This window comes from Astyanax mexicanus, chromosome 18 (assembly GCF_023375975.1).
Source record: "Astyanax mexicanus isolate ESR-SI-001 chromosome 18, AstMex3_surface, whole genome shotgun sequence".
NCBI classification, from domain to species: Eukaryota; Metazoa; Chordata; class Actinopteri; order Characiformes; family Acestrorhamphidae; genus Astyanax; species Astyanax mexicanus.
Window position 1 is genome coordinate 14,258,610 of NC_064425.1, and position 23,554 is coordinate 14,282,163.

At 38.2% G+C, this 23,554-nt stretch overlaps 2 protein-coding genes across 7 annotated transcripts in view; one reads left to right on the forward strand and one right to left on the reverse strand.

Annotated features, from left to right (window-relative positions):
- LOC103045605 (multidrug and toxin extrusion protein 1) overlaps window positions 1-20,113 on the forward strand; it is a 31,970-nt gene extending 11,857 nt beyond the window's left edge. Inside the window, exons 2-18 of one of the 3 annotated variants that reach the window (XM_049466885.1) lie at window positions 7,951-8,077; window positions 8,455-8,556; window positions 8,701-8,769; window positions 9,579-9,727; window positions 12,537-12,579; window positions 12,686-12,730; window positions 12,828-12,925; window positions 13,021-13,118; window positions 14,528-14,641; window positions 14,859-14,926; window positions 16,139-16,247; window positions 16,341-16,416; window positions 16,950-17,019; window positions 17,612-17,744; window positions 17,871-17,965; window positions 18,060-18,161; window positions 18,822-20,113. In XM_049466885.1, the coding sequence (XP_049322842.1) occupies window positions 7,951-8,077; window positions 8,455-8,556; window positions 8,701-8,769; window positions 9,579-9,727; window positions 12,537-12,579; window positions 12,686-12,730; window positions 12,828-12,925; window positions 13,021-13,118; window positions 14,528-14,641; window positions 14,859-14,926; window positions 16,139-16,247; window positions 16,341-16,416; window positions 16,950-17,019; window positions 17,612-17,744; window positions 17,871-17,965; window positions 18,060-18,161; window positions 18,822-19,130 (1,807 nt within the window). In that variant the 3' untranslated portion in view covers window positions 19,131-20,113. Of the gene's footprint in view, window positions 1-7,866; window positions 8,078-8,454; window positions 8,557-8,700; window positions 8,770-9,578; window positions 9,728-12,536; window positions 12,580-12,685; window positions 12,731-12,827; window positions 12,926-13,020; window positions 13,119-14,527; window positions 14,642-14,858; window positions 14,927-16,138; window positions 16,248-16,340; window positions 16,417-16,949; window positions 17,020-17,611; window positions 17,745-17,870; window positions 17,966-18,059; window positions 18,162-18,821 lie in introns of those variants that run through there. The other 2 variants (XM_007237919.4, XM_007237920.4) reach the window with 2 other exon arrangements.
- Window positions 269-23,554, reverse strand: part of slc47a3 (solute carrier family 47 member 3) — a 37,881-nt gene continuing 14,595 nt past the window's right edge. For 2 of the 4 annotated variants that reach the window (XM_049466886.1, XM_022670499.2), the window contains one exon: window positions 23,032-23,496. In XM_049466886.1, the coding sequence (XP_049322843.1) occupies window positions 23,291-23,496 (206 nt within the window). In that variant the 3' untranslated portion in view covers window positions 23,032-23,290. Of the gene's footprint in view, window positions 431-23,031; window positions 23,500-23,554 lie in introns of those variants that run through there. The other 2 variants (XM_049466888.1, XM_022670496.2) reach the window with 2 other exon arrangements.

The following is a 23,554-nucleotide window of genomic DNA, read 5'->3' on the forward strand; positions in this document are numbered from 1 at the left end:
TCCCATAGCAAACGAACGCGTGAGTAGCGCCAAGATAGAGCAGCTGAGGGTGTACTCAACAAGAGCATGGCTGCTAAAGTGAGTCCCCGGCGAAGTAGCAAGGCCCCTAATGATAATGGCTTTCCCACTGTACAGACGGATGATTTCTGGATCAGTGACTGTGTATCTGGGTATGTGCCTTCTTCATAAGACCCCACATCTTCATACTGCTGTACTCTATCTGCTGAAAGAGAACTCACAGTAAACTGACGCAGTCTATGAAGGATGAATAGCTGGAGACTAAACAATTAGCAAAATAAGACTGGTAAATTCTTACCGTCATCTTTCTCATTCATCTGTACTCCAGCTCTGATCTGTGCCTGTAATAAGATAAGAGTTATGAAAAAGACAGACTGAAAGAACACGCAAATTAAAAGGCCAGTCCAGAGACCTACAGCAGAGAAAATAAGCAGTGTTAACAGAGTAAAGTGTGCACAAGGGAGAGAAAAAAGAAATTACGTCAGAGAGGGTTATCCTACCAAAAATGCTATATTTAGCAGCAAACATCAGGGACACTCCAATTGGAAAGCCTACAGCGTAATACCCGAACACGTTTCCGACTGCTCCCAGCTTCTGCTTTCCTAAGCAATCACTAAACAAAACCATCACTGATCATCAGTACATTTCACATTTCATTTGTAAATAAAGGGAGCAGAGTCTGGAGGAAGAGTGGAGAGACACACAGTCCAAACTGCTTGAGGTCTAGTGTGAAATTTCCACAATCAGTGACGGTTTGGAGAGTCATGTCATCTGCTGGTGTTGATCCATTGTGTTATATCAAGTCCAAAGTCAGTGAAGTGTTTTCCCACAAAAACTAACAGCACTTCATGCTTCCCTCTGTTGACAACTTTTATGTAGATGCAGATTTCATTTTCCAGCAGGACTTAGCAAACTGCTCGCATTGCCAAAAGTATCAATTGGTCTTATATAATATTCAAATTTTCTGAGACACTGATTTTTGGGTTTTCATTACAGTGGCTACCGTCACTCTAATCTGTCTGTGGGATTCGCGGATCACGCACTGCGGGTAGGGTACCAAAATATATTAATAGTAATCATAATAATGACATAAAATAATATTAATATGTGAAGCATGTATATATATAATAGATACAATACAAATACAAGATGTAGACAAATGTAGAGACAGAAAATAGAGGAGGTATAATCTTAAAATGCCCTTTCCATTGTGCTAATCAAATAAGTTTCAAATTATGTTTCTGTAGGAATTTAGAGTAATGGGATTTGGTTGTATATAAACCAGAATTTAGACTCCTATAAAAAATAAAATCAAAATATCAAATGGCACCACTGAATTCTTGAAGAACACTTGTATTTATTATGTATGTTTCAAGTAATAATACTGTAAGAATGTGAATTATTGGGATGGTAAATGTGGTTGTATATAGACCACATTTTGGAGTCCAATAAAAATGAAAATCAAAGGGTTATTTATTATATGATAACCCTTTGATTTTCTTGTTTTACAGAAATCTGTTAAGATCTCTTTCTAATGTACTCATGGTATATGTTTAAAGTGATATTACTGTAACAATTTGGAGTAATGGGAAGTCAAACCTATGAAAAATTTTGGTTTTGCACAATTGCACAAAGTCCAATAAAACCAGCAAATCAAACTGTTATAAAACATAATTACATTGTTTCTGGTGCAACTAAAGCTAGTATTAGCATGGTTGCAAATTCATTACTGTTGTTACAGTTTGACACATTTAGATTTTAAACAGCGAACTCTACTTTTTGTAGTGACTTTACACTTTTAGGATAAGTTAAGGTTAAATTACGTTAAATTCCAGCATTCTATAAAACATTTCAAAGCATGCTATGCATTTTATAAAATAATGCATTTGTGGAAGCATAAAGCGTACGTTTGGTCAAATTGTATACTTCATACATAATTCTTTTTGTATTGTTTTTTATTTTGTTTTGTATTGTTTTTTAATGTCAGTGGGTCTGCTGTAGCCAATGCTGTTGCGGATGTGTACATTTGTGTTTCTCTATGCTTACATTCGCTGGAAGAGGCTACATTCTGAAACATGGGGAGGTGAGGCTAGACAAGACATCACTAATCATGTTTATCTTGTTCTCCAGCAGCCTACTACTATATCAGTGTATAAACAACAGCAGCCTTCACTGACCTTCTCTCTTCTCTTCTGTACAGGGTGGTCCCTAGAGTCACTGCAGGACTGGGGGGCTTTAATGAAGTTAGCAATCCCCAGCACAATGATGCTCTGCTTTGAATGGTGTATATACAAGATAGAATACTTTTTCTGGTTAGATTAACATTAACTGTGGGAAGTACATAAGTGATTTTATCACAGATGCACGCAGCAGTGCCGGCTGCTTATCAAGAGTGACAACATTCATTATGCAAAAGCACATCTATGGTGCTGTACTGCGTAGCTGCTGCAGTCAATGTTTGAATTTTTCAAACAGTCTGGGGACTCAAAACTTAAATACTATATGGACTAGACTTTCTACTGATTGAAATTTATAAAGTGACAACACATGTACCAAGAAAGAGTGTTTAGAATGTAATGAAACTTTTTATACGGGTGAATTAAATGGTGATGGTGTGTAAGATTAAACAAATTAGAGCAAATTGGTGAAAGAAGTGAAAGAATGTTCTAATACCCTGTTTAGCTGCCTCTAGCCTGTATACAAGATGAGGTAATTAGGCATGATGGTATACAGGTTTTATATGGCATCCTGCAGAACAGATTTGCACACAGATGTTGCAGCTGGGCCTGTAGATCCTGTTCACTTGTAACTGTCCCCTAAATGCGTGATTGGGGATAAATCTGGCAACCAGATAGGAAGGAAATTGTTGTAATCTGGTAGAGACATTCCTGGGGAAACCTGTGCTGTGTGTGTGCAAGAATTATCATGCTGAAAAATGTCAATTGGAAGAGTTTTGCAGCAGTCCAGGGTGCATCATTTTTTAAATTATTTTTTAATTTGGTAATATTTTCTTTATGTACCTCTATGTTGCTATAGGTTTAATTCTCTCTTGCTCATTATATTAGCTTTTCACACAAGAACACAAAACTATGGACTGAAACAATTATGCAAAATATAAACCTATTATTAAATAAATGTAAACCTATTATTATTCCTGCTGTGGTTCTAAAACCATATTTTAGGAAGTGATGACATTTATTGCAGAGTAAAAACAAACTCAATGTCCCCAGACTGTCTAGATTTGTCATATGGCCAGAGATTTATCATTAAATATTTGAAGGCGATGTTTGTACACATATCCATGTGGGCATGTGAGGCGATTCAGGCCAGGGACAGATTCATTCATATTACACATTGATACAGGTTACTTACAGTTGTGAATGTGAACTGTCAGGATAGCCAAATCCGATCAAAGGCAAAAAAACGGATTTCAGAAATGTGGCTTGTAATGTAAACGTAGCCTTACATTGCCTTGCAGTTAGCATGCTTTTTAGCCTCACTCAAAACCGATACAGGTGTGGGCATTGCCAAGCCATCCACTGAGGTAACTCCCCATAAATGACCCATGACATTTGGCATGTCAGTGTAAAAAATAAAGCATAATATCTGTCAAAGCTTGCAAGAAACAAAAGCGTGCTCCAAAATATTACAGATATTACTGATACACACTATTTCTATGCCCAAATGCCAATTTATTTGCCTTGCAGATATAGTGTATAGTGTCCCCTTGTAAAATGAATTATTTGTAGGGTAATATTTCAGATGGTGTCCGACATTCTAACTGTCTACTGTTTTCTGGAGTTCTTTGATGGTCTTGTGGTGAGTTGTATTTTTTCTTTAATTCTCAAGATATAGAACTACAGGAACATTTAAGAAGTAACTTTCAGCAGTGCTTTTTATTTGTCATATTTGTCTTTGTGTGTCTGCATGGGCATTCTCCTGGGCTCAGGGCAGCAGAAGATTGCAGCTGTAGCTAATCTCATTGGCTATTATTGCATAGGACTGCCACTGGGCATTTCTCTCATGTTTGCAGCAAAACTCGAAGTTGTTGGTTTGTATTTTTTCAGTCTGTCTACTGTTGTATTATATATTTATGCATATATAGTTTATACAATGCGTCTTGTTTACTACACTTATTGGCTTGCATAGTTTGTTAGCCTCCTTTTATCCTTTACCCCAATGGTCAGGACCCCACAGAGCTACTATAATTTGGGTGAGGGCGTCATTCTTAGCAGTGCAGTGACACTGACATAGTGGTGATGTGTTAGTGTGTGTTGTGCTGGAACATGGGGATCAGACACAGCAGTGCTGCTGGAGTTTTTAAACACCTCAGTGTTACTGTGTCCATCTTTCCTCTGGAATATAATTAAGAGGAAGATGGATGATCACAAGCCATCAAACCAAGCTGAACTGCTTGTTATCCAAAAGCAGCGTGTAAGACTGGTAGAGAAGAACATCCCAAGATGCATGAAAACTTTGATTAAAAACCAGGGTTATTCCACCAAATATTGATTTCTGAACTTTATGAATATAAAGTTTTTCTTTGCATTATTTGAGGTCTGAAAGCTCTGCATTTTTTTTGTTAGTTCAGCCATTTATCATTTTCTACAAAGTAAGTAATATAATACAGGAAATTGACAAATCCTGCACCTAACAGCTGGGGTTATGCATAGGGCTCAGCCAGGATCTACTACTCACTCAACTAACAATAATAGCAAAACCACCACAATCTGATACTGGCTCGACAAGAATCCAGAAGCACAGCCTAACACTATGTTCATGGTCCATTGCCTCAACTGCCAAGTAACAGACCTACCAAAAAATAACCTATGAACTCACAGAATCCCTCCTTAATCTAAGCTCACTTCCTTTAACTATGGCAACAACACACTTACCTAAGCACAATCACACACAATAAATCACATTATAAGTTGCGTGAGCAGAACACAGCAACCACTACCATCCGATACTGGCTCGACAAGAATCCAGAAGCATAGCGAACTATGTTCATGGTCCGTGCCTCAACTGCCAAGTACTCAGACGTCTACAAAAACTCATGAGACAAATTATTACAAGAGCAGGACCACACCAATCCCCTTCATCCAAACTCTAACACAAACTTCAGTGCAAGCTCTTCTCAGGGGTCATCAGGCAGGCACCTTCCTTCGTCAGTGTTTCGCTGAATTAGGCCCACGACACCTCCAGAAGGCTCAACAGTGAAGTCTGGCGTCCCAGACCCACCCCCCTCCAAGCCTGCTGTAGAAGCACAAACTCATTCCCTTCCCCACGTAGCCTCAGCCCTTCTGAACCACAACCACTGACTAGATCTTTCAGCTACATCTGACAACTCCTTCACTACAGTCCTTAGCACACGACCTCTAATTCCGAATTCAGACAGCAGTCTTGTGGCAGACTTCGCAACAAAGCCTCTAGTACCTACCTCTACCGGTCTAATATACGCTTGCCACCCACGCTCTCTCACCTCAGCCACCAAGTCTGTATACTTCAGCCTTTTCCTTTCATAAGCTCCATCTACCTCGTCTTCAAACGGAACAGTCAGCTCTATAAAATACACTATCCGCTTACTTTCAGAGTACAACACTACATCCGGCCTCAAGGTTGTAACCAGAATGCACTCTGGGATCTGCAGTTTACTACCTACATCCACTAATAACTTCCAATCTCGTGCATTGGCCCACTTACCAGCAGTTTTCAAGCACTGTGCTGTTTCTCCACTATGCTGCCCCTCACGCACAAACGTGATTACCCTACTGCAACCTACCACGGGCATGTTATTAACTTCTAACCGTTTCTTATCAAGTGCACCTGCAAGAGATCTAAGTACCTGATTATGCCTCCATGTGTAGCGCCCCTGGGATAGACTCACCTTACATGCCGACAAAATGTGCTTCAGCGTGCCACTTCCTGCACATAGCTTACAACTTGGATCCTCACCCACCCACTGAGCAAGGTTTTGTGGCGTTGGCAGAACATCATATGTAGCTCCCAAAAGAAACTTTATACGGCCTGTATCCAATCCCCATAACTCTCGCCAGGTGATTCTCCGCTTCTCTACACTTTCCCATCTCATCCACTGCCCCTGTTTACTCTGCCCTGCTGCTTTTGCCCTCCTTGCTTCCTCCTCCTGCTCACGAATAAACCCTGTAACCATACGCCTTTTCTCAGGTGATGTGGCCTTGCCGAATGCTTTCCAAGAATCACCTAAACCTAATCCTGCCCTCCCATTTTGCACCTGCCCCACAACATCCCTGTGCTCCAGTGCCCTCCTTGCGGCTTGAGTAGCTTCTCGAGCATTCCAGCATCCCTCTCCCACACCACGCCACACTACTAAGGCAACGCGGCACCCCCAACCATGTCCTTATAGCCTTGCTCATAACCCTTTCTAACCTCTCAACCTCAGAAATCGGAATATCATAAACTGTAAGTGGCCACCTTAGACGAGGCAACAAACCAAACTGCAGACACCACAATTTTAATTTACCTGGAAGAAAAGACTTATCAATTCTATTAATGGCCTCCACCATTTCTGTCCTCAACCCTTCCACCTGCTCTTTATCATTCAGTGCTGCAGTATACCACCTACCTAAACTCTTAACTGGCTTTTCCAATATAGATGGTATGACTTCTCCCTCCATCATAAACCTTTCTTGTATCAATTTCCCTTTAACGATTGATACACTCCTAGACTTGCTTGGTTTAACTTTCATCCTAGCCAGCCTAAGATTATCATTTAACTTCCCTAGCAGTCGCCGGGTACATGGCACCGTGGTGGTTAATGTTGTCATATCGTCCATAAACGCCCTAACTGGTGGGAGCCGGGTGCCATCATGCAGCCTCTCCCCGCCTACGACCCACTTAGAAGCCCTAATAATCACCTCCATTGCCATCGTAAACGCTAGCGGTGAAATTGTACAACCTGCCATTATACCTATTTCCAGTCGTTGCCAAGATGTGACACACTCCCCTACACTAAAGCAAAACTGTATTATTATTATTATTATTATTTTTTTTTTTGGAATTTGGGAGAAACAACAACGTTCATTTTACTCAAACATGCTTCGACGAGCTTCGTCACAGCTAACTATGCATCACAGAATGCAGAGCCAAGTATTCTTGAGCTAGTGAACTAGTCATGATCTGATAATAACATTTCTTTCATTTAGAGTCAATTATTCTAAGTTGTTTTCTAGTGATCTAAACACACCTGTGTTCAGCTGTCTGTCTTTAAGAGATAACTGTGCCCTATCCTCATGTATCCAGATATTTAAAAAAAAGAAAATAAACTAAGATAGAAAAGCTTGCATTAGCATGCTAGGCCTGTTTGGGCAGACAATTACTTAAAAAGAAAGAAACAGTTCCACATTGCATCATAACTTTGTTTTGATCTGGTTTTAATAACACACAGTTATCCTGCATTAGTAAAATGTTTGTTTCCTTTATTCATGTCTGGAATTGACTGCATTTGTCTATATTGTTGATAAAGAAGCTCTACCCACACGACAGGCATCTGGCGGGTATCTTCACTGCACCTCTGAAACAGATCAAGAGAGAAAAATGCTCCTTTCCCTCTGAGCTTCTTGTCTTAGTGTCTTAGTCTTACAAATCGTTCACTCGAATTAATCATTTTTTTTATCCATGGCCCCTCCCGGGCTCCGTGGTCTAGAAATCCCACTGATGTTCAGAAATACTCTCCCACCACCCTCTAGTCACTACTGCAAACATCCTCTTCCCTTTCTGGACTGAATCAAAGCTCACTATTGCCTGCTTCTAATTTAATCAGTCAACTTTTAAGGGTTGCGAAACGTTCTCCTAGAGGCCAGAGGAACACACAGCTGCAGCGGCGCTGCCGTCTCCTGCAGTGACCGAAGCTTCAGTGAGACGGAGCACAGAGGAGATGATGGACTGTTCCAGGGTCCGGGCTGAAGCTCCTTCTGAGGAGCCCAGCGCCAAGCTGTTCTGCTGCGGCTGTGTGAGACGCTACATTCCTCTGGTTTACAGAGAGGAGATCTACCACATACTGCGCATGGCTGGACCCCTGGTGAGAAATCAACTCCAAAACACACATACATACAAACATATATACATATTCTAAAATTCTGACTGCAAAATCTAGAACAAAGACTTTCTTTGGACAGTAGAGACATTTACAAGTGTTCCAATACTTTTGTCCATATAGTGTATGTTATGAGTAAAAAAATTAGCAAGTCAAAAATGAATAAGAAACATATTACAGTTTTTTTTGCTTTCAATGTACTGTGTACTTTGCAAATAAGAGAAATAGTTTTAAGAAGAGCGTCTGTCATCTGTGTAATTTAATGTACATTGTTAACATTTCTGTTAATTCATTGTTTCTTCCTAAACACCACACTGATTCTTTCATCTTTGTTGGAAATATTGCTGTTTTTGTATCTCCAGCTTGTGTGCCGGTTCCTGAACTTCCTCCTTTTCTTTGTGGTCACAATGTTCTGTGGGCGTCTGGGGAACACTGAGCTGGCAGGCTATGGCATGGCTTCAGCAGTGAGTCCCTCTTGTGGCTCCTAAGTAATGATTTAAATAGATTTCAATACATTAATGAGTCCAGGAACTACTTTACAGGAAAATAAAAGTAAATGATATTGGTATATCATTTCAAATAACTGTCAAAATTCTATTGCTTTTCAGACAATACATGTAACTGCCACAGCAACAGGATATGGACTAACTTTAGCGTGTGATACGCTGGTCTCTCAGGTATGTGAATTTTAGTCATTCCTTTTCCTTGACTCATAAAAACAATCGTCCAAATAACAATAATTCAATATTTAAATTACATTCATCAAATTTAGTGTTTCAAATAATTGAGTTAATTAAGTAAGTTCTTACCATGTATATGTGTATTCTGGTCACAATAATTACGTTAAAGGCTTATCATTCATATATGGATGTCATATGCTGACCTCAGTATTGCCTGTTATATTTTACTTAGCAATAAAGTTACTCAGCTGTTATGCTGATTTTGTTTAAAAACAATGGTAATTACATATTATTCATTTTGTATTTAAAAATATAGTCAATAACCCTCAGCAACACATGTGCAGGACTCTATATATAAACCACAGCCAAACCACACTTACCTGTCACACAGCACAACCCTGACCAAGAAAAAGCAAGATAAAGAAGATTTTTTCTGAATTAATAAGTTTGTGGAAACCAGAACAACTGATTCCATCCTGAGAATCCGTACATTTCCTCTGTACTAGACATGGGGAGATACAAAGCTCTATTGGATTGGTTGTGACTGGACTGTACTCTGGACTACTGTATTTAATAGTGACAAAAATAATAAGAACACATTTTAATAGCATTTAGTAGAGTTTACACATTAAATGAAATGTTTTTTTAATATAAACATCCACACATTTGCTTACATTAGTGCTTCTAATAATAAATGTACCTAAATGAAGAATACTGTTTGTACCAATTTTTTAAAAAACTGATATCAACAATAAGATATCAGAATGAAGATTCTCTAATGAAGAGTGTTCTGCTATTATCCTCAGACGTTTGGGAGTAAGAATCTTCTTCATGTGGGGGTGATCCTGCAGAGGGGAGTCCTGATCCTGCTGCTTTTCTGTCTGCCATGCTGGGCTCTGCTCATCAACACTCAGCCCCTTCTCCTCTTGGTGGGGCAAGACCCTGAGGTGGCCAGGTGACTAATAAGCTTACTCAATATATACTAAAGGAAATTCAGTAGAATAGTGATAGTAGATTTTCATTGTGTTCATTGTGGTAAATTTACCATAGGTAGAAACAGTTGTGACATATCAAATCTGTTGAAACTAGGGGTGTGATGGTCTGTGGCCAATCTATTTGTGGCAAATTGTCACTACAGTGGGGTCATTGAATTCGAACAGAGAATACACGTTAGGCTACTGTAATTTCACAAGTGTGTAACTTGTGTTACACAAAATTCAATCTCACTGCTCTGTTTTTTTCACCTCTCCCTTTTTTGCTGCTGCATGAATATGACTCTGTAAACTCTAGACAACTGTAAATTCTTTCACCAAAGTTCTGGCTTTACCTTTCTATTTCAAGTCATAAAATCATGATGGATTGGACAAGAATATTGTGTTTGCTTTTTAGTGTGGAAACATGATAACACAATGATGCTTACAGCTTAATTAACTCACTACAGGCGATAAAACAAACTTTATTTAAAAAGAAACCTGGATTATATTATATTACATTGTAACATACTTGCATAGAACCACAAGGTCCAAATAATGGTTGTGTACCATTTAGAGATGGACCGATCAGTGTTTTTGGGGCAGATTCCGATCGCCGATCATCTTTCATCTCGATCGCCAATCGCCGATACCGATATTGGGCGGGGCCAGATGCCACATTAATGCCACACAGGTGCCAGGCAAACCTGGTATAGATTTCCCTAATTACATCCACGCCTAAGCAAACACTGGTAATCTACGCTGATAGTAAATAAACACAAGACTTCTACTGACCAAAATAAACGCTTTTCAGGAGAGATATAAGGTATGTGTAAATAGTTATAAGACACCAGATTTTTTATAATTATATGCCAATACCGCAGGAATGTATCCCAACATCAGCCACCTCACAGCCTGTTTTTCGGAGTTAGCTTACTGCTTAAAATAGGTCATATTTACTGTTAAAATATAACTAATAATATATTATTTTATTAAGAACAACAGTAATCTAGAGCTGTTGTTCTTCCAGATAGAGCTTAGATTGGGCTAAAAATCCAGCCTGACTCTGCCTGCCCTCATTAACTATTACGAGCGCGGACCTAATTTAAACTCCGCATTTTTAGTAAGTAACGTTACAGCAATAAAACGGAGTTTTTAACTAAATTTCCAAATAGTTGGAATGAGCGAAATCTGTTTTAATGATATTAATAAACAGTACAACACAAAGAAGACTTTTTTATTTTACGAAACTGTGACAGCGCTGTGTATTCTTACTGATTTCTGTCCCCAAGAAGCCTTTTAATAACCTCTAATAGACTTTAATAGTCGTCTGTAGCCTTCTACACTCTTACCTGGAAGTCGTGTCCACTAAACCGCGCAGTTATAAACATTCTGAGGTGAGCAGCGCGCAAACTGCAACGTGCCTTTAATTTTATCTGAGCGGAACTGGGGCTTCCTCAGCGCGTCCAGTATAAAGCGATACGGAGTGGAGGAGCTGGAGTGTGAGCACACAGAAACTGCAGTGAGGAGCGAAAACTTATGCATATCCAGTTTTTAAATCACTGACTATAGTCCCCTGCTGTTGTTAGCTTGTGAGCTAATTAGCTTCGAGACTGATGCGGCTGTTTGCTGCTGAGCTTGTGAGCTAACCGAGCTCTGTGACTGCTCCTGAGGTTAGCTGCTGTAGAGAGCGGTATTATCCTGTTATTGTGGTTAAAAATCTTTTTCTTTTCACTGTGAGGCGCATTAGTCCTACACATGAACTGCAGAAACAGTAAAAACGCTCCAGACGCTCTTTGCCTGTAGCCCGTGGCTGGGCTGTAGCTCTGTGACTGGTGTAAAGACAGAGGTTCTGCTGCTGCAGCTCCGGCTAGTGGTTGGAGGAGGAACTGTAGCTTCCTGTAAGCGAGCAGTTTCTCCGGCCATCCACACACAGCTCTGCTTTACAGCTTAACTCTAAACTTCTGAATCGGATCGGCTAAAATCAGCGGAATAGTGGCCGATCGCCGATACCGTATTTTGGCTAAAAATCGGCCGATACCGATACACTGCCGATCGATCGTTCCATCTCTAGTACCATTACACCCCTAGCTTAAACAAAATCCATTCTTGAGCCCTATCTCGACGGGATTAGTTTCTCAGGGGGGCCTGGAATAGTTTTCTCTTTTATGTGGGGTCCTCTGAGAAAATTACAGGCTGAATTACTTACTGTGTTTCGCTGAACTCCGTGGTTCTCCGGTAATTTTAGTCCACATCTTTAATAAAATAGCTATTAGTCCACTTTGGTGCATGTTTCCATGGAGATTCACATAAACACAACAGCGGAAATGGAGAAGCTACTGAACGCAATGTCACGTGACAGAGAAAGTCTAAAACCTCACTGGTCCTCCTGTTTTTTCAATTGCAGACCAGATGCAAGAGTAGAAGTGTGAAATATCTTTTACAGATGTACCCCTGAGAAACTAATCCCGACTGGATAGGGCTTTGGGCTTCATCTTTTATGTAGATTTGCTGTGTATAGCTCTACCACAGATGCAAGTGATGATGTTAAAACTACCCCCTGAAACCTGGGTTTAATATTCAAGTTATTAATAATAATGCAGACCCTGTTGTGAACTAGTTTGTAACAGTTTTATTTAATGTATCAATAGGCTTCTATTGTAGGGCCTATAAATCAATGCTCATTTCAACAATAATGTATGTATGAATGTGAAGAAGTGTGGTCTACAGGGTCTTAAGGGTTTTAAACACAATCACAGCAATAATATAGGTCTTGTATTTTTTTTTTTCCAGGATAGCACAGATTTATGTTGTTGCTTACATTCCTGCTGTTCCAGTAAGGCCAATATTTCATTTCTTTATATTTTACAAAAGATGTGACATCATATCTATGGGCATATCAGTGCTTTCTAATGTTTGCTTGGTTTTCTTCCAATGTACAGGCCATGTTTCTGTACCAGCTGCAGCGGTCTTACCTGCAAAACCAGGTTTGTTGATTGAGATACATACATTACAGTACAGAGGTTAAGCTGCACAGTAATGTGATCTCTGTGTTTAAACCATGCTTTAATGACTTTTGTCCAGGGTGTGATCATGCCTCAAATGTACGCATCTGTGGTGGTCAATATCGTGAACGTTCTAGCTAACTATGTTTTGCTCTTTTGGTTGGACCTCGGAGTACAGTGAGTGTGCTTTGTTTATGTTGTTCTTTTCTAATTTTCTAGCTCCTCTTAAAAGATACTCATTTTTTTCATAAATATTTATGCTTCCATTTCAGTGGTTCTGCAGCAGCCAACAGTTTTGCTCAGATCTTCAGCTGCATTGCGTTGTTTACATACATTCGGATAAAGAAACTCCATGTAAAGACATGGGGTGGTGAGTTTGACCCTGTTTAAACCTGGACACAAAATGCAAGTATAAATTGCCTTTATTACAGCATTAATTATAATATAATATAATATAATAATTAAACCACAAAAATAATAATTTTTCTTCCTCAAAATTGGCGGTCTCTGGTGTTTAAGGTGCTGAACTGCAAGCAGAATCCACTTAGAGATGTTCTTTCAGAATAACGACTGGGTCGGGTTACTCGTTAATTTGCAAGTGAGTTTATGTAGTACTTTAGTTATGCAAGTGTTTGGGAAACACTTTAATTAACGATCAATCTTAAGTACAAATTAACAAAGCTCTTATCGTTACAAAACTCAGGAAACCTACCCCTGATCATTCAAACAACTTCAGGAGATTGTATAAGAACGCATTTGAGTCACATAGCAGTGCAAACATATCTATCTCTGCAAAACCCCTCCAACAATCAAACCCCCACCCAGTGTTACTAAAAAAGCAGTAATAATTACCTCACAATCACCTGCTTTTGAATATCAAGTGTAAATGCATGTTAAATGGCTCTTTGAGAGATGCATGTGTTCACTCTGCCAAAACAGCTCAGATCACCTCCTGAAGTGGTTTGAATAATTGGATTTGTATCTGTTTAAAATGTGTCTTGGGTGTGTTTACACTTGTATTAAGTAAAATCCTTATCCAGATATATTCGTGACACTCACAATAAATTAAGTTAACAGGTGACAATAGGTCTCTTCATACATTCCATTTAACTACATTTAAAAACAGCATGCTCCAGCTAATTGATTGTCAGCCCATTCTGCAATTTTTTGACCAATTCTAAGATTTTTCCTTATGTATCTTAAAAACATATTTAAGATCAGGAGATCGCTGGTTCGAATCCTGTTCATGTAGCTTGCCATCAGCTGCCGGAGCCCTGAAAGAGCACAATTGGCCTTGTTCTCTCTGGGTGAGTAGATGGCGATCTCTCCCCACATCACTCCGAAATTGATGTCTGCAGCACAAGGTGTCTGTGAACTGATGTATCAGAACCGAGTCGCTGCGCTTTCCTCTGAGCACAATGTGATGCTACATGACAATGCTGCATCAGCAGCTGTTCAAAAAGTGGTGGTGTCTCTGAATTCAGTTGGTGCATCACTAGTGATAGGGGGAGTCCTAACGAATGAGTTGGGTAATTAGCCATGTAAATTGGGGAGAAAATGGGAAAAAAATTTAAATAAAACTATAAAAAAAAAAAACATATTTAAGTGCTGTCACTTTTTTCCATATCTGACACTCTATCTCTATAAGCCTTCCTTACCATTTATTACACTTCTTTACTATATTTCTTCTGTGGTTAACAAGTAAAACCCTGTAAAACAACAAAATGGTGCAGTTTTGTAGCTCTATTTTGCACTGTTGCTTTCTCTTCACTTATACAGGCTGGTCCTCAGAGTCACTACAGGATTGGGGGGCTTACATGAAGCTGGCTATTCCTAGCACACTAATGGCTTGCTTTGATTGGTGGATCTATGAGATTGGGGGATTCTTAGCAGGTGGTCTCTCTCAACAGATCATTTTAACTTTAAAAAATCTATAGACTTAGTTAAGCATAAATACATAATTTAATAATGTCTGCTGTGAGTAAGAAACTATGAATGTCATAGTACTGCATATGTTTGTTATGTACAGCTTATTAGAGTGAAAGATTTTCAGTTTAAGTTAAGTTTAAGTAGAATTCTTCTTCAGACTTTGTTCCTCTTTTCCTCACAGGAATGCTGGGAGAGGTTGACCTGGCAGCTCAGCACGTGGTCATAATGCTGGCTTACATAGTCTACATGGTAATGAAGGATGTGATCTTTTATCCTTCTCAATATTCATTTACCCACATGAACCAAAATGTGTAATATATTACTGACATCTAACAGCTAAACATCAGCTAAAGTAAGTGAATGCCACAGTTTAAGTTTAAGCAAATTCGATGACTTTAAAAAAAAAACTGGATTTGAGCTGTTCTGCATAATGATTAATGATGGCTTTGCACCGAAGGTGTGAAAAGTATTCACATTCATTATTCAGGTAGAAGTAGAGATACTTGGGTTTAATATACTTCTGTTGAAGTATCAAGTCAAGCTTTTTACTCTTTAAGTAAAAGTGTAAAAGTACTGGTTTCAAAACTACTTAAAGTATAAGCGTAAATGTAATATAAGGGGAGAAAAACGACATTAAATACAAAAGCTTAGGCCCTGCCACAGGAGCCTATATTGCACTAACCCTCCTCCCCAAAACACATTTTTTACTATGCACTGGGCTCCCTGTTTCAGCTGCATATATGCCCATTGAAAATGAATGTATTTTAATAGAATGTAAATATATTAAAGAAGTTTAGTTGTACGTTTGTCTGGAGTTCTCTTGAGACTCTGCACGGATCATCTTCATACTAGACTACATACGTCTGCCATGTTCTTGCTGGAGTGTGGGTGTCTGATGTGTGCAGGTGTGATAGATAGATGTTTACACTTCTCATTCAACCACAATCAGATTTACTCTATCTGGATGGAGAAATTTGTCTGGATAGAGTTTTTTTGATCAATGAGAAGCCAAAATAAAAACAAGCTAAAATTAAATAGTAACAAGGCTATTTTTAAAATGTAAGGAGTAGAAATTGTATATAATTAAGTGAAATGTGTACAAGTAAAAAGTCGCCTGAAAAATAATTACCTCAGTGAAGTATAGATAACCAAAATGTCTGCCTAAGGTAGCAAATTGTTTGTACTTCATTACTTTACACCTTTTTCCAGGCAAATTTCCAATATTTTAAGAAAACAACTCAATTTCTGCTTTACACCAAACTTTACAGGTGATTTACAGACAAACTTACAATGTCTGATTATGATAAGAAATAATCTTAAATGGAATGTGGTTGCAGTTTTGCACATACAGTAGTTACCCTGTAAGATTCTTAGTCTTTGTATGTAATAGCAAATTGTCTTCAGACAATTTACAATGAGTGTCAGACTTTTGAGTACTGTGTGTTTATGCTGTATATCCAGATTCCATTAGGTTTGCAAGGTGCAGCATGTGTGCGTGTGGGTAACGCACTAGGAGCTGGGAACACTGCCGGAGCCATTCACACTAGCAAGGTTTCTCTCATCTTAGCAGGTGACAACACTGTTATTAAATAAAATTCATAACTAACCCATCAACTAACAAAGTAAGATTGAGGCTTAATCCAAACCTCCACTCTCTTTACAGCTATACTGGCAATCCTTCTGGGTGTTGTGATCGCCTCTACAAAAACAGTCATTGCCTTCATTTTTACCTCAGATGAGTAAGTCTGTTCAACCGGTTTAATGTTCTCAACTAGAGCAGTGAAAAAAGTTTAACTTCTCACTGCTTTTAACAGATTCTACCATGTCTGCCTTCACTTTCAATCTTTTAATCCAGTCACACCACATGGACATTATTCAACCACTTAATTATTTATATTAACACTTACCCAACCTCACTTACATTCAAGTACACTTTACTCATGATTGGGTATTCACATTGTCTTCTAACGTATGCATATTTATATTATATTTCTATGTCACATCAGTCACTTTCGTAAGCAATGTCATTGCACATTGAACTTTACTCTGTTAATTATTTATTTATTTAATGACCATTAGCGACATCTACTGCACTGCTCCGTTTACAGATAGATCCTTACCTTGTATAGGTTTTTATAGTCTTATATATTTTCTATTCTTCTGTGTTTTGATTTGTCTGAGTATGTTTCTTATTGTATTGTGTTATTGCAGCTGGATGCCTAAATTTCCTTCGCGATAAATAAAGTATCTTTCTATCTCTATCTATCGTCAGGAGCATAGCAGAGTTGGTCTCTGAACTCATGGGTATCTACTGCCCTCTTCAGTTCTTTAATGGAATATTGGTGAGTTCTTGAAATACACACTATGGACAAAAGTATTTTGACACCTGCTTATTCTTTGGTTATTCTAAAATGAAGAGTTTAAAGAAAGGTTTATCTTGCTTGTATATGGTTAACTTAATCTACAATCCAGGGAAGACTTTTTTTACTAGGTTTTGGCCATTGCTGTGGCCCAACTCAGCCTCAAAATTATTGGATGTTGCTTCTTTCCAGGCATTTTTGTTGGCCCCATATATGAATGTCAGTGACCAGGGTGAGTGGTAGGACCAGTAGGGATACCAGTAATAAACATGGGTCCTGTCTGGATTGTATACTGTAGATAGGATCTAGATGGAACCCAAGGAAAAGCCAAAAGTGGGCATTGTGGGCCATTTGGGCTCTTTATGTACAAACCCACCTAGCCCCACATGACTACAATAGTGGTTGGGGGCATTCCAGAGAAGATAATTGCACTGCTTTACAGCTCAGTGTCTGTTTATCTGCTTTAGAGTGTTATATTAAATTGGTAGTACTTTTCTACCTGAAGTCTCCACAAACATCTGGGCATACAATTGTTACTTATCTTCTGCTGTTTGTGACTGTTGTTTTTTCTCAGTGTGTTGGAATGGGAATTCTTTTGGGCACTGGGCAGCAGAAGATAGCAGCTATTGCCAACCTTCTTGGTTACTACCTAATTGGACTTCCTCTCAGCATCATTCTGACCTATCCAGCTAAGCTGCAAATTGCTGGTTTGTTTTTTATTTCATGAGTCTACCCATATTACATAAATTATTTCAGCATTGTTTGGACAGCAGCATTCTATGCTGTTCTAAGCAGACATTTTCCTGACTTCCCATCTCTTGTCTTATTAACAGGCTTCTGGTTGGGCCTCCTTGTTGCTGTCTTTTTGCTAGCAATCTATTTTGTAGTCATTATCTTCAGACTAAACTGGAAGAAAATGACGGAGGAGGTACATTTGGTGAAGTTCTGTCATATGATAATCCATGTGTAGATGGTGGTTGTTAATGGCGTCAGTTAATGCTGAGTATCTGCTCTTCTTGAAGGCTATTGAGCGTGCTGGAATGGGGAAGACTGTAATCCATTCCGACCGTAGATCCAGCCATCGCCTCTCCGATAGCTTTTTCCTTGCAGTCACAAATGGAGAGGTAAGTTACAGTATTCTTGGTTTAAGTAGTTCTCTTACACTTGTTCTTATTCTTTTTAAAGTTGTCTCTGCTGAAATGCTTTTTGGCCCATTAGATGGTCCAGGTCAGTTTTTCTCAACCCTGGTCCTGACGACCCACTTTCATGCCCATTTGAGTGTTCTGCTTTAATACACCACTTTAACTTAATATTGCAAGTTGGTTGGTGATGGTCAAAGTGGTTGAAAAGCTAATCATACAGATGAAAACATTCCCTGTAGTGTTACACCAGCTCGTAACTAGCATAGTGCATGTTGCAATTGATTCTGGTTTTCCAGCTTGGTATAGCTGGTCATGCTGATTATACTGGTTGTCTTGTTTGGTCAGGTTGCTCATGCTTGTAAACCAGCTAAACCAGTGGTGTTAAACCTGTCCACATGGTTTTGTTTCTACACAGATACCAGCAAATGTGGTTGCATCGGTTCAGTGTGGATGGGTTTGATGGCCCTGAGCTACTGTAAACCATCAAATTTAAATACATACTCTGTGCTGGTCAAACCTTAAAAATGGTCAACCAGTTTAACCAGGCTAACCAGTCTAACTTGCTTTATCATCTTAAACTTTCCATACTGTAAACCAGAAAGCACAAAGAAAAATATAATTTTTTTCATATTCTATTTTTAGAATGGGAATAGCTATCAGATTGTGAGCTCTCGAGACCAGACCGAGGAAAGAAGTCCTCCAGTAGCTCAAGAAAGACAGGAAGTGGGACAAGAAGAAGAAAAGAGTTCTGCAGCATCAATGCTGTCCACCTCTCAGCTTATGATCAGGAGAGGCCTGACCACTCTGGCTGCTGTTCTGATCCTGGCTGTTGGGACAGTCGTACATCTTACTGTTCCTCTGCCTGAGGTGGCCTTCATTACCAACAGCACTATGGACTGGGAGAACTTCACTTCACCTGCTCCACTCACCACACAAACATTGTCCTTTTGAGCCTGATGGACCAAGGACTGGATGCATATTGGTACACCGATTAACAGCTCTGACTGACAAAGACAAACACATTGATTATCTTCACCTATAGTGGCACCTGTCAAGGGCAGCAAGTAAAAAGTTGGGCAGGCTTAGGGATCTGAGCCAGGGCTAGGCAATTGAGTCAGAGAATGTCAAAAATGGTCTAAAATAATCAGGTGGATCTTGTGAGATGTTACTACTATGTAGTGGTGAATGCATACCAAATGGGGTCCAAGAAAAGGACAGTTGATGAACTGGCTACTTCTAAACTTACAGGACTTAAAGGTATCTTCTAATAATGTCTTCAGTGGTTATGTGGGTTCAAGGTCTTGATTGGTCAGGTCTGTTGTGGTGGCACAAGGGGGACATAATTCACATTAGGTTAATGCACTATAATATTAGTGCTAATGTTATGGTTGATCAGTGTATACTAAGTATACTGAGCATAATGTATTGCACTTTATTGGGATAGGAATGTTGACATATGTCTGTAAACTGGTAAGGTGCCAGTCTCACAGTAAATAAGACAGGGTTCATATACCTTTCACAAGGTAAAATTCAAGCACTTTCAAGGCCATTTTCTAGTTTTTCCAGCACCTTTTAGCTGTGGTATATTAATGATAATGATAACTTCACAGTGACTATGCTACTGAGAAAAAAAATACTTCTAGGTAAGTAAATAGCAGGAATTAAGGATTTATTGCTGTCAGTTTCACACAATTTAAATACCAATGTTCTTTATCATATGTTTACCCTATTCATTTGATTGAGCAGTTACTGTAATATGTAAAATATGGGGGTGAGTTAAGAACATTTATACGTACAAACACTCAAAATTATTGATTTGCTTTTTGTCACACTGCAAGAGATGGTATTATATTTATGTGAACACAATCAGAATTGTGTTCGGTAATTGCAGAAGAAGAAGAAATTAAATAAAACGTTTTATGATTCAAAATGTATCACCTGTGTGTAGAGTTTGCTTGCTATCCAACTTGATTGGGTCAATAATGAAACCGGGACCCAAAAGATCACTAGGCAAATAACTTTCAATCATTTTTTACTAAAAATGTAAAGGTGGGTAACTTAGGTCCAGAAAGTAAAAAATTCAACCTAGGTCTTTGTACCAACCCCCTGGGCAGATAAAAAACCCTGGGTTGGCTTTTTACTTTCTGGACCTGGGTTACCTACCTGTAGTATTTTTCTGATAATTTTTTTTTTTTCCCAGGTGCATTTTACAATCTGTAAAAAAAAATGTAAGTAAATACATATATATATATATATAGCTGCTTGTGTTTGAAGACTAACTTCTATCACTCTTTCTGACTTCTATCACTCTTTTCTATCGCAGTTTCTGTCCAGCGGGTGCTGCTCAGCCCCTCCACCGTCACAGAGCACTCACAGACGGACACACTTCATACTAGCCTCGCGCCATTTGATAGTCTTCCTTACGAAGAAAAACTTAGAGTTAAACAGCAGGGCAGATCAACTGCTCAGATTAATTTGGTGCAAAATGTGGGGAAAAGTAACAGGTCTTTTCAGCTGTCCTGGTATGATAAAGTGAGCTGGCTGACTGGAAGTGCTGTAACAAATAAAATGTAATGTTGGCCATGCCTCTTGATGAAACCATCTCAGGACATATATCAACAGGGGCCAGTATTAAGTATTGTGTTATCATTAAAATAATTAAAAATAATAAAGGGATTATTCAAGAAAATCAAAACTGTGCAAAAAGGAAATAAATTTACCTGCATTTTTTTCCTTTACCAACTTTTTTGCGTAATGTTTTTTTACTGATCATTTTATGTTTATTCATGTCATAGCGTCTTTTTATGTAACTCTTCAATGTAAAGAATGGTGTACCTTTTAGTTGTGTAGTGAAAACATGAAAATAATGCCTTTTGTTTACAAAAAAAAACATCTCAGGGAGAGTAGAATTTACGTATAAATAAAACAACATATGTTAAGATGTAGGCCGAAATTGAGCTTCACCTCCTCGAAAGACCAGCATCCGCCACTGATTATATATATATATATATATATATATATATATATATATATATATATATATATATATATATATATATATATATGCCATGTGCTTGTGAAAGACGGAATTAAGGTGAAATTAAGTGTACAAGTGGGATGTGAGCGAAAAAAGAAAAAAGAAGGAAGAGGCTAAACTAAAAACAGATGCTCTTCCAAAACTGATAAGCTTTTTTAGTGTGTCAGCACCCATATCGTCATTTATGACCCACGCCCACTTTTTTGTTTTTCCAGAAACATGCACTGACCTTCTTTGGGTCTCCTTCACCTAAAACTTGAGCAGGGATTGTATGGAAAAATATCAAATCAGGTATATAACTTAAATTAATTAGAGTCAGGGATGAAAATTTAAATACCCTACTTCTATAAATATAATAATAATAATAATATAATATTATTTTATTATTTATTATTATTCTATTATTATTATTATTCTATTATTATTTATATCTAGGTTACAGCTTGTCTTCGTTTTTTCTACATGTCTGTATTAATTTTAAACATTTCATGTTATTCAGGCAAATAGAATAAGCCTGCTCGTTGTGCGTTGGGAAACTTGCGCATTGTCAACCAGTGTTGGGCTTACTTTGAAAAATCAGTTATATTTACTAGTTACTAATGGAGTTACCTCACTATAAATGTAACTAGTAAAAGTAATTGACTTACTTTAAATTATGTAAATTCTATTACTTTTATTTGAAAAATAACAAACGAAAAGAACCCAAAATGTTGACAAAAATATAATCTAACGAATTTCAAAACATAGAAACGAAAAACGTTAAAATGGTATTAATATAACATAATATAATATAACAGCTGGATCAAACAGTTTAGCGTCAGTCACAAGAAAAGCGCGCGCGGCATTGCATTTAAAAAAAATAATAAATAAGATCTTATCAAGTGAAGTAAAATATAATGGTAGTAAAAAATATTAAATTCACATATTTATTGATATTTAAACAAGAGAAATCAGGCAAAATGCGCCGCGCCGCACTGCGCTGCCCGCGCGCTCTCTCTCTCGCTCTCTTCCGCAGCGCGGAACTGAATTCAGCGCGAGGCTAGAAATAATTTGAAAACTCAGTATAGTTAAATAAATTAAGATGAGTGAGGACCTGTAAAGTTAATCAAATATTGTCAAATATAAAGGATAGGTTGAGGTTTTGGGGAGCTGTTTCAATTATTTGAAACTGAAACTAACTGAAACTGATATTATTCTCCGCACTATTAGATAGCTTTTGATTGTGTTTTAAATGAGTTTTTATTTTATATTAATTATTTTTTATTCATTTGAAATATTTTTAGTATTTTATTGATCAATTTTTTTTTATTGATGGGCATACACTAGGGTAGCACGGTTTGACAGGGTAGCATAACTCGACAGAACACCGGACTTCGTTGTTACACATACGTGGAGGCGCGAGCGAAGCCTTTTTTATTTTACGCTCTGCAGTTTTTTTCTTCAAGCGAATTTATTTAGTCCGATATTTGTTGTAATGTAAATGCAATTTCAAGCATTTTCAAGCACTTTCTCCAAAATTCCAGCACTTCCCAGGCCTGGAAAACAGAACGTTAAAATTACACTATATTGTATTCCAGTATTATAAAACGGGAACAAACTTCCTATTTGTAAATAAGAAAAGAGATAAACACATACATGGTAGAACCTTTGGTTAGTTCTTGTAGTACATTAACATCAATGTAGCACTGAAACATCTCATCTCTGTATTAAAACTGGGATAAACTGGTCAGAATGTTTTCACTATAAGGAAATGTAGATTACAATATATATATATATTTTTTGACTCTAAATTCTAAAGTATGTTTATGTAGGTAGCAAGGTTCAAAATATAATTTATTGACTTTAACATAGTATGCTCTTACAGACTCTTGTCTAATCTTATTCATAAATACAAACGTCCATAAATACCCTAAAGGGTAGGATGCCCTCTGAGGATCGGCACTCTCCGGCGATTTCAGGGCAACTGGCCCAACCCCTACTTGGGTCCATGTTCTTCTGAGCCCAATCACACAGCTCTGGCCATATTCATCAGTGTCCTTCTGCTCGCTCTCTCTCTCTCTCTCTCTCTCTCTCTCTACCTGTTTAAAATCACATTTATGACAAGACCACCAGCCAGTATAGTGAGCATAGCTGCTAAAGTGAGTCCCCGGCGAAGTAGCAAGGCCCCTAATGATAATGGCTTCCCCACTGTACAGACGGATGATTTCTGGATCAGTGACTGTGTATCTGGGTATGTGCCTTCTTCATAAGACCCAACATCTTCATACTGCTGTACTGCATCTACTGAAAGAGAACTCACAGTAAAATGATGCAGTCTATTGAGGATGAATGAATAGCT